Source organism: Pristiophorus japonicus, chromosome 1, assembly GCF_044704955.1.
Source record: "Pristiophorus japonicus isolate sPriJap1 chromosome 1, sPriJap1.hap1, whole genome shotgun sequence".
Classification (NCBI taxonomy): domain Eukaryota; kingdom Metazoa; phylum Chordata; class Chondrichthyes; family Pristiophoridae; genus Pristiophorus; species Pristiophorus japonicus.
In genome coordinates, this window is record NC_091977.1 from 44847640 (window position 1) to 44858211 (window position 10572).

The 10572-nt window shown below is 46.5% G+C and overlaps 1 protein-coding gene and 1 non-coding gene across 5 annotated transcripts in view; both read right to left on the minus strand.

Annotated features, from left to right (window-relative positions):
- cenpu (centromere protein U) overlaps window positions 1–9730 on the minus strand; it is a 56399-nt gene extending 46669 nt beyond the window's left edge. For 2 of the 4 annotated variants that reach the window (XM_070878792.1, XM_070878763.1), the window contains exons 1-2: window positions 9609–9730; window positions 5655–5739 (exon numbers count right to left, since the gene is read on the minus strand). In XM_070878792.1, the coding sequence (XP_070734893.1) occupies window positions 5655–5702 (48 nt within the window). In that variant the 5' untranslated portion in view covers window positions 5703–5739; window positions 9609–9730. Of the gene's footprint in view, window positions 1–5654; window positions 5740–9451 lie in introns of all 4 variants that reach the window. The other 2 variants (XM_070878772.1, XM_070878783.1) reach the window with 2 other exon arrangements.
- Window positions 6043–6137, minus strand: trnay-gua (transfer RNA tyrosine (anticodon GUA)). The gene is given in 2 exon segments: window positions 6043–6078; window positions 6098–6137. It is a non-coding gene; the product is annotated as a tRNA-Tyr (tRNA).
- Window positions 9731–10572: the final 842 nt, after the last annotated feature.

The following is a 10572-nucleotide window of genomic DNA, read 5'->3' on the forward strand; positions in this document are numbered from 1 at the left end:
GACAGAGCAGTTTCAGCTTGTATTTACATAGATGATGGGTGATCTCTTAAATGGTGGGGAAATAAAAGAGGGACCAGGATCAGATGGGGCCTCGGTTTAACATCTCATCCGATAGGAGGCACCTCCGACAGTGCAGCACTCCATCAGTACTGCACTGGAGTGTCAGCCTAGATTTCTGTACTCAAGTCTCTGGAGTGGGACTTGAACCCACAACCTCCTGACTCAGAGGCAAGGGTGCTAGAGAGAGAGAGAGAGAGAGAGAGAGAGAGAGAGCGGGGAAAGGGAGGATTTACATAGCATCTTTCACGACCACTGAACATCTCAAAGTACTTTACAGCCAATGAAGTATTTTTGGAATGTAGTCACTGTTGCAATGTAGGAAATGTGGCAGCCAATTTGCGCACAAGCAAGCTCCCACAAACAGCAACGTGATAATGACCAGATAATCTGTTTTAGTGATGTTGATTGAGGGCTTAATATTGGCCAGGACACCGAGGATAACTCCCCTGCTCTTCGAAATAGTGCCATGGAATCTTTTACGTCCACCTGCGAGCAGACGATGCCTTGGTCAACATCTCATCCGAAAGACAGCACCTCCAACAGCACTGCACTGGAGTGTAAACCTAGATATTTTTTGTGCTCAAGTACCTGGAGTGGGACTTGAACCTACAACCTTCTAATTCAGAGGCGAGTGTGTTAACCACTGAACCACAGCTGACACTGGGATGAATGCAAGTGAAGAGATTTTATACTTGGGCAGCAAAATTATTGGCAATGTGACAACCCAATGTGGCAATCATAGGCCAAACGATTTTCAGGTTCAGGCTCGTTAACATTTTTCTGGCGAGCTGCGGACACCAAATTAGTGCTGTGATGCTCGCTGATTTCCTGTGGCAGTAAACAGCCAGCTGAAGCACACAGCGGGCAGATAAAGCTCGTTGGAGGGAAGGGAATGGTAAAAACAAGTCGGAAGATTTTTGTGGGGCCTGAGAGGGAAGTCCTCTTTTAAATTATCTTTTTGTGGAGGCCTCCATCGGTCCCTTTAAGAGGTGCCATATAGGCCACTCAAAGCCTGGATAAAATACACACGTGCATGCTCTGCCCATTTCATTACTCCCTCAAAATTGCAATTGGGGTCTTACAGCAGGGTAGGCCCCAGACTTGCTTATTTAAACAGCCTGTTTAAATATTGATTCAGGCAGGCAAATGGGTCCACAAGGCCCTCACCATATTATCCTCTACCAGTTGCTCATTTTTCATGCAAGAAACAGACTGCAATTTTGAAAAGAAATGGAAAGCTTAAAGCAAGACTGCTAGGAAAGCAAATGGAAAGCAAGGCCGGATGGGTTGCACCTCAACAGAGCCGGGACAAATGTCCTCGCGGGGGGAAGGGGTCTGCTCGTGCTGTTGGGGAGAGTTTAAACTAATTTGGCATGGGTTGGGCACCAGGATGCAGCATTAGAAAGGAGAAACAAGGTGCACAAAGGATTAGGAGAGACAAATAGCACTAGAGTAATAAATAGTATGGTATTAGGTGGGGTCAGACTAAGAGAATAAGGTAGAAAGGCAAAATACTGTGGATGCTGGAATCTGGAATAAAATGCTGGGAATCTCAGCAGGTCAGGCAGCATCTGTGGAGAGAGGAAGCAGAGTTAAAGTTTCGGGTCTTTGACCCTTCGTCGAAGGTCTAAGGTAGGTTTACAGTGTATGTGTGCATGCACGGAATGTGGTAAATAAGGCTGGTGAGCTGCAGGCACAACTAGCCACATGGGAATACGATGCTGTGGCAATAATGGAGACCTGGCTCAAAAAAGGACAGGATTGGGTACTAAATATTTCTGGATAGATGATGTTCAGGAAAGATAGGGAAGGAAAGAAAGGAGGTGGGGTGGCAGTATGGATTAAGGAGAATATTACAGTGCTGGAGAGAAAGGATGTCCTGGAGGAGTCAAGGACAGAATCTATTTGGTTAGAACTGAGACACTATTAGGTGTATTCTATCGGCAGCCAACTAGTGGGAAAGATAGAGGAGCAAATTTGCAGGGAAATTACAGAGAGGTGCAAGAACTATAGAGTAGTGATAATGGGGGATTTCAGCTACCTGGGATAGTAACAGTGTAAAGGGCGGGGCGGGGCGGGGCGGGAGGGGGAATTTCTGGTGTGCTCAGGAGAACTTTCTTGATCAGTACGCCTGAGGAAGAGAATGTTCGAAGATCAGGCCCTCAAATCTGGCACCAAGCTTATGGTCTACAGGGCTGTAATGATACCCGCCCTCCTGTATGGCTCAGAGAAGTGGACCATATATAGTAGACACCTCAAATCGCTGGAGAAATACCACCAACAATGTCTCCGCAAATCCTGCAAATCCCGAGAGGATAGACGCACCAACATCACTGTTTTCGATCAGGCCAACATCCCCAGCGTCAAAGCATTGACCACATTCGACCAGCTCCATTGGGTGGGCCAAATTGTCCGCATACCTGACAAGACTCCCAAAGCAAGCGCTCAACTCGGAACTCCTACATGGCAGGCGATCCCCAGGTGCGCAGAGGAAATGTTTCAAGGACACCCTCAAAGCCTCCTTTATAAAGTGCAACATCCTTACCGACACCTGGGAGTCCCTGGCCAAAGACCGCCCTAAGTGGAGGAAGAGCATCCAGAAGGGCACAGAGCACCTAGAGTCTCATCGCCGAGAGCATGCAGAAAGCAAGCGCAGGCAGTGGAAGGAGCTTGCGGCAAACCAGACTCCCCACCCACCCATTCAACCACTGTCTGCCCCACCTGTGACAGAGACTGTAATTCTCGTATTGGACTGTACAGTCACCCGAGAACTCATTTTTAGAGTGGAAGCAAGTCTTCCTCGATTTCGAGGGACTATCTATGATGAGGTGTATTCTATAGGCTGCCAACTAGTGGGGAGGATATGGAGGAACAAATTTGCAGAGAAATTAGAGAGGTGCAAGAACTAGAGTAGTGATGATGGGGAACTTCAGCTATCCTAATATAGACTGGGATAGTAATAGTGTAAAGGAAAGGGAGGGGGCGGGGGGGGGGGGGGGGAGAGGGAAGAATTTCTGAAGTGTGCTCAGGAGAACTTACTTGATCAGTATGTTTCCAGCCCAACGAGCAAGGAAACATTGCTGGATCTGGTTCTAGGGAGTGAGGTGGATCAAGTAGACCAAGTGTCTGGAGGGGAACATTTTGGGAACAGTGATCACAGTATCATAAGGTTTAGATTAGCTATGGAAAAGGACAGGGAGCAATCTAGAGTAAAAATTACTTAATTGGAGGAAAGCCAATTTCAGTGGGTTGAGAATGGATCTGGCCTGGGTAAATTGGAATCAAAGATTGGCAGGCAAAACTGTAATCAAACAATGGGCTGCCTTTAAAGAAGAGTGCAGTCGAGGTACATTCCCACGAGGGGGAAAGGTAGGGCAACCAAAGCCAGAGCTCCCTGGATGATGAAAGAGATAGAGAGCAAGATGAAGCAGAAAAAGGGGTGTATGACAGATATCACCTTGAGAATACAAGTGAGAATCAGGCTAAATATAAAAAGTTCAGAGGGAAAGTTAAAAAAGAAAAAAAAGGGCAAAGAGAGAGAGTATGAGAATAGATTGGCAGCCAACATAAAAGGGAACCCAAAAATCTTCTTTATGCATATAAATAGTAAACAGGTAGCAAGATGGGTGGAGCCGATTTTAGGGACCAAAATGGAGACCTACGCATGGTGGCAGAGGGCATGGCTGAGGTATTAAATGAGTACTTTGCATCTGTCTTCACCAAGGAGGAAGATAGTGAAAGAGGAGGTAGTTGAGATATTGGATGGGATAAAAATTGCTAAGAGGGGTACCAGAATGGCTGGCTATACTTAAAGGAAATAAGTCAACAGGACCGGATAGGATCCATCCTACGATGCTGAGGGAAGTAAAGGTGGAAATTGCGGAGGTACTGGCCATTATCATCCAATCCTCCTTGGATACGGAGCTGGTGCCAGAGGGCTGGAGAATTGCAAATGTTACACCCTTGTTCAAAAAAAGGCGCAAGGATTAACCCAACAACTAAGTTTAACCTTGGTAGTGGGGAAGCTTTTAGAAACGATAATCAGGGACAAAATTAACAGTCACTTAGACAAGTGTGGATTAATTAAGGAAAGCCAGCATGGATTTGTTAAAGGAAATTGTTTAACTAACTTGAATGAGTTTTTTGATGAGGTAACAGAGAAGGTTAATGAAGGCAATGCGGTTGATGTGGTGTACATGGATTTCCGAAAGGCATTTGATAAAGTGCCACATAATAGGCTTGCCAGCAAAGTTGAAGCCCATGGAATAAAAGGGACAGGATCAGAATGGATACGAAATTGGTTAAGTGACAGGAAATAGAGAATAGTGAACAGTTGTTTTTCGAACTGGAGAAAGGTGTAGTGGTGTACCCCAGGGGTCAGTACTAGGACCACTGCTTTTCTTGATATACATTAATGATTTAAACTTGAGTGTACATGGCACAATTTCAAAAATTGCAGATGACACAAAACTTCAAAGTATAGTGAGGAGGATAGAGATAGACTTCAAGAAGACAGACAGGTTGGTGGAATGGGCGAACACGTGGCAGATGAAGTTTAACGCAGAAAAGTGCAAAGTGATACATTTTGGTAGGCAGAACAAGGAGAGGCAATATAAACTAAAGGGTACAATTCTAAAGGGTGTGCAGGAACAGAGAGACCGGGGGGGGGGGGGGGGGGGGGGGGGCGGTATATGTGCACAAATCACTGAAGATGGCAGAGCAGGTTGAGAAGCAGTTAAAAAACATTCAGGATCCTGGGCTTCATAAATAGAGGCATAGAGTACAAATGCAAGGAAGTTAGGATGAGCCTTTATAAAACACTGGTTCGACCTCAACTAGAATATTGTATCTAATTCTGGGCACCGCACTTTAAAAAGTATATAAAGGCCTTAGAGAGGGTGCAGAAAAGATTTACAAGAATGGATGAGGGACTTCAATTACGTGGATAGACTGGAGAAGCTGGGGTTGTTCTCCTTAGAGCCGAGGAGGTTGAGAGCAGATTTGAGTTCAAAATCATGGGGTGGGGGGTGTGGACAGAGTAGATAGAGAGAAACTGTTCCCATTGGCAGCAGGGTCGAGAACCAAAGGCGATATGAGGAAAAACATTTTTTTATGCAGAGTGGTTAGGATCTGGTTATCACTGGTAGAAAGGAAAACCTCAAAATTGTAACAGTGTTAAGTTTAAGCAGCTTGCAAAAAATCACAAGTATGAAATTTAAGAATGCAAATACTGTGACTACCACCAACCAGAGGGAATGCTTGATGCAGACAGTGAAAAATGTTTCACTCCAGGCAGATATTTCCCATCTCAAGATACACAGAAATTTATGATTAAATTTTACAAATTAAAAAAAAACACGTAGTCTTAAATTGTCTACACACAGGCTGATTGACCAATTTTCCTTTGATACTCTAAAGTTTAACAGAATTTCAATGATCCCATAGTTACCAATCACAAGTGCAACCAGCATGCAGTAGCAATGAATAGTTAGACGAACATAGTCAGTTACTGTAGCCATATTTAAATTGCAGTTAATTATTTAACTTGCTATTAATAAGCCACTGCAAGTCTAAAGTCTTGTGTTTTCATGTACCTGCAAACGAGATCCTTTTAAAGTAGAAGCACCTTTGCTTTTTCTCATTATTGGTTTTCTCAGATGTTTTGCATCAGGTCAAAATCTATACATTAAAAAAACCCAATGAAATGCAAAACTGGAGTCAAACATTTTATAACAACCTTGATGCATCGTCTCCGAGTGTCAAAATTACAGTGCATGTTAAATTAGGTCAGATAAGAAATGACACTTGATGCAATATCCTAAATCAAGTTACTCTGAAAAACATACTTGCACTCACTCACTCATTCCCTCACTCACAAGGAAAGGGAATGCACATTAAATGGTAGAACACTGAGAAGTGTAGAGAAACAAAGGGATCTTGGAGTGCATGTCCACAGAACTCTTTTGTGAAAAGTACACGAGCTCCTTTGAGCCGGAATTGAACCAGCGACCTAAGGATGACTTTGCTGAGTATTCCACTACAGTCCTCCGCTCTACCAACTGAGCTATCCCTGAAGATAGCAGGCCAGGTGGTTAAGGTTATTAAGATGACATTCGAAATGCTTGCCTTTATTAGCCGAGGCATAGATTACAACAGCAGGGTGGTTATGCTTGAACTGTATAAAACACTAGTTAGGCCACAGCTAGAGTACTGCGTGCAGTTCTGGTCACCGCATTACAGGAAGGATATGATTGCACTGGAGAGGGTACAGAGGAGATTTACGAGGACATTGCTGGGAGTGGAGAATCTTAGCTATGAGGACAGATACGCTGGGTTTGTTTTCTTTGGAATAGAGGAGGCTGAGGGGAGACCTCATTGAGGTATATTAGCAGAGGGGAAAACAACCAGGGGGCAAAAATTTTAAGTAATTGGCCTACTGTCAACAAAGGCAGACATCGACAATGAGGTCCAACATCGCCTTCAGTGTGCCAGTGCCGCCTTCAGTCGCCCGAGGAAGAGAGTGTTTGAACACCAGAACGTCAAACCCAGCACCAAGCTTATGGTCTACAGGGTAGTGATACCCACCCTCCTATATGGCTCGGAGACATGGACTATGTGCAGCAGACTCCTAAAAACGCTGGAGAAGTACCACCAGCAAGATTCTGCAAATCCATTGGCAGGATAGGTGCACCAACGTCAGTGTTCTCGCTCAGGCCAACATCCCCAGCATCAAAGCACTGACCACACTCAACCAGCTCCTTTGGGCGGGCCACATCGTTTGTATGCCCGACACGAGACTCCCAAAGCAAGCTCTCTACTTAGAGCTTCAACACAGCAAGCGAGCCCCAGAGAGGCAGAGGAAACGCTTCAAGGACACCCTCAAGGTCTCCTTGAAAAAGTGCAACATCCCCACTGACACCTGGGAATCCCTAGCCCAAGACCGCCCAAGGTGGATGAAGAGCATCTGGGAAGGCACTGAGCAACTCGAGTCTCATTGCTGAGAGCAAGCTGAAGCCAAGCATAGACAGCGGAAGGAGCATGCGGCAACACAGGCACACCACCCGTTCCTTCAACCACCGTCTGTCTCACCTGTGACAAAGACTGTGAGTCCCGCATTGGACTCTTCAGACACCTGAGAACTCAGTTCTAGTGTGGAAGCAAGTCATCCTCGACTCCGAGGGACTGCCTAAGAAAAGAGAAGTATGAAATTATGAGGGGCCGAGATATAGTGGATAGAAAGGGCCAATTTCCCTTATCATCATCATTGGCGGGTCCTCGAAATCGAGGAAGATTTGCTTCCACTCAAAGTGAGTTCTCAGGTGACTGTACAGTCCAATACAGGAATTATTGTGGGACAGACCGTGGTTGAAGGAAAGGGTGAGTGAGGAGTTTGGTTTGCCGCACGCTCCTTCCGCTGTCTGCGCTAGTTTCTGCATGCTCTCGGCGACGAGACTCGAGGTGCTCAGCGCTCTCGCGGATGCTCTTCCTCCACTTAGGGTGGTCTTGGGCGAGGGACTCCCAGGTGCAGGTGGGGATGTTGTATTTTATCAAGGAAGCTTTGAGGGTGTCCTTGAAACGTTTCCTCTGCACACCTGGGGCTCGCTTGCCATATAGGAGTATCGAGCACAGCGCTTGCTTTGGGAGTCTCGTGTCAGGCATGCGGACAGTGTGGCCTGCCCAATGGAGCTGGTCGAGTGTGGTCAGTGCTTCAATGCTGGGGATGTTGACCTGATCGATAACACTGACGTTGGTGCGTCTATCTTCCCAGTGAATTTGCAAGATCTTGCGGAGGCAGCACTGGTGGTACTTCTCCAGTGCTTTGAGGTATCTACTATATATGGTCCTCGTCTCTGAGCCATATAGGAGGGCAGGTATCAATACTGCTCTGTAGACCATAAGCTTGGTGCCAGATTTGAGGTCCTGGTCTTCAAATACTCTCTTCCTCAGGCGACCGAAGGTTACGCTGGCACACTGGAGGCAGTGTTGGACCTCATCGTCAATGTCTGCCCTTGCTGATAGTAGGCTCCCGAGGTATGGAAAATGGTCTACGTTGTCCAAGGCAGCGCTATGGATTTTGATAACCGGGGGGGGGGGGGGGGGGAGGGGCGCAGTGCTGTGAAGCAGGGTCAGGTTGGTGGAGAGCCTTTGTCCCTTTGCAGAGGAGTCAACAACCAGGGGGCATACATTTTAAATAATTGATAGGTTTAGAGGGAATTTGAGGAGAAATGTCTTCACCCAGAAGGTTGTGGGGGCTGGAACTCACTGCCTGAAAGGGTGATAGAGGCAGGAAATCCTCACACATGTAAAAAGTACAGGTACTTGGGTGTGCACTTGAAGTGCTGTAACCTGCAGCGCTACGGACCTAGAGCTGGAAAGTGGGATTAGGCGGGATAGCCTCTTGTTGGCCGGCACGGACATGATGGCCCGAAATGGCCTCCTTCCATAAGAACATAAGAAATAGGAGCAGGAGTAGGTCATACGGCCCCTCGAGCCTGCTCCGCCATTCAATAAGATCATGGTCGATCTGACCATGGATTCAGCTCCACTTCCCCGCCCGCTCTCGCTAACCCCTTATCACTCAAGAAACTGTATTTCTGTCTTAAATTTATTCAATGTCCCAGCTTCCACATCTCTCCGAGGCAGAAAATTTCAGATTTACAACCCTCAGAAGAAATTTCTCCTCATCTGTTTTAAATGATGGCCCCTTATTCTAAGATCATGCCCTCTTGTTCTAGTCTCCCCCATCAGTGGAAACATCCTCTCTGCATCCGCCTTGTCAAGCCCCCTCATAATCTTATACTTTTCGATAAGATCACCTCTCATTCTTCTGAATTCCAATGAGTAGAGGCCCAACCTACTCAACCTTTCCTCATAAGTCAACCCACTTATCTCCGGAATCAAGCTAATGAACCTTCTCTAAACTGCCTCCAAAGCAAGTATATCCTTTCGTAAATATGGATACCAAAACTGCACACAGTATTCCAGGTGTGGCCTCACCAATACCCTGTATAGCTGTAGCAAGACTTCCCTGCTTTTATACTCCATCCCCTTTGCAATAAAGACCAAGATACCATTGGCTTTCCTGATCACTTGCTGTATCTGCAGACTATCCTTTTGTGTTTCATGCACAAGTACCCCCAGGTCCCGCTGTACTGCAGCACTTTGCAATCTTTCTCCATTTAAATAATAACTTGCACTTTGATTTTTTTCTGCCAAAGTGCATGACCTCACACTTTCCAACATTATACTCCATCTTCCGTGATGTAAATTTCTATAATTCTCACATTCCCACTAACTCACTCACTCTCCCTCCCTCACCCACCCACACACACACACACACACTCCCACCCACCTTCCCTCACCCACACACACGCGCATTAACGATACGAACATCGGGATGGTTTCTTTCCACAGAGAAGTTATTCCCGGGGATGCGATATGCACACCCAGCCTGTGTTGACTCCCAGCCCTGTGGAGGCCGGGCCGGGCCATTCACTGCGAAGATGGAGTCAGGGGTCCGGCCCAGGAGACAGCGCTCAGCCGCTCACCGAGGGGTGGGTTATTGTATAACTAAAACACCGACCGACGTATACTCGGCCCTCCGTCACTCGCTCCGCGCCGAACATTAGAGCAGCCTGTCTCCCGCTGAAAACACAAACGGTCGGCGGAATCCAGACTGTACCATGGGAAGAGACTGGGGCGCAGAAAACACAGCAGGGACGGTAAGTATAAGTAAAGCAAAGGGAAAACATTATTGATCAGTACAATTTAATATTACAAGTTATTTGGTGCTCTTTGACGGGAAATCTATAAATAATTCATTGAGATGTCTAAGTTGATTTTGGTATTATCCGCCTTTCCCCCCATTTTGTAGCGATAATGGATCGGAACTGTTGCCAAAGCCTGTTGGTGGCGCCCCCTGTGTCCAGGAGGAGTGGCCGCTGCTACCGTGCAGTGTGAGAGGTGAATGCCAACTGTGTTTCTATTCCAGAAATGAAGTGACTATTGACACGATGAACATACTGGAAGTACTCAGCAGGTTAGGCAGTATCTGTGGAGAGAGAAACAGAGCTAACGTTTCAGGTCGATGATCTTTGGTCAGAATTGGAAAAAGTTAGAGATGTAACATAGAAACATAGAAAATAGGTGCAGGAGTAGGCCATTCGGCCCTTCCAGCCTGCACCGCCATTCACTGAGTTCATGGCTGAACATGCAACTTCAGTACCCCATTCCTGCTTTCGCGCCATACCCCTTGATCCCCTTAGTAGTAAGGACTACATCTAACTCCTTCTTGAATATATTTAGTGAATTGGCCTCAACAACTTTCTGTGGTAGAGAATTCCACAGGTTTACCACTCTCTGGGTGAAGAAGTTTCTCCTCATCTCGGTCCCAAATGGCTTACCCCTCATCCCTAGGCTGTGACCCCTGGTTCCGGACCTCCCCAACATTGGGAACATTCTTTCTGCATCCACCCTGTCCAAACCCGTCAGAATCCTAAACGTTTCCATGAG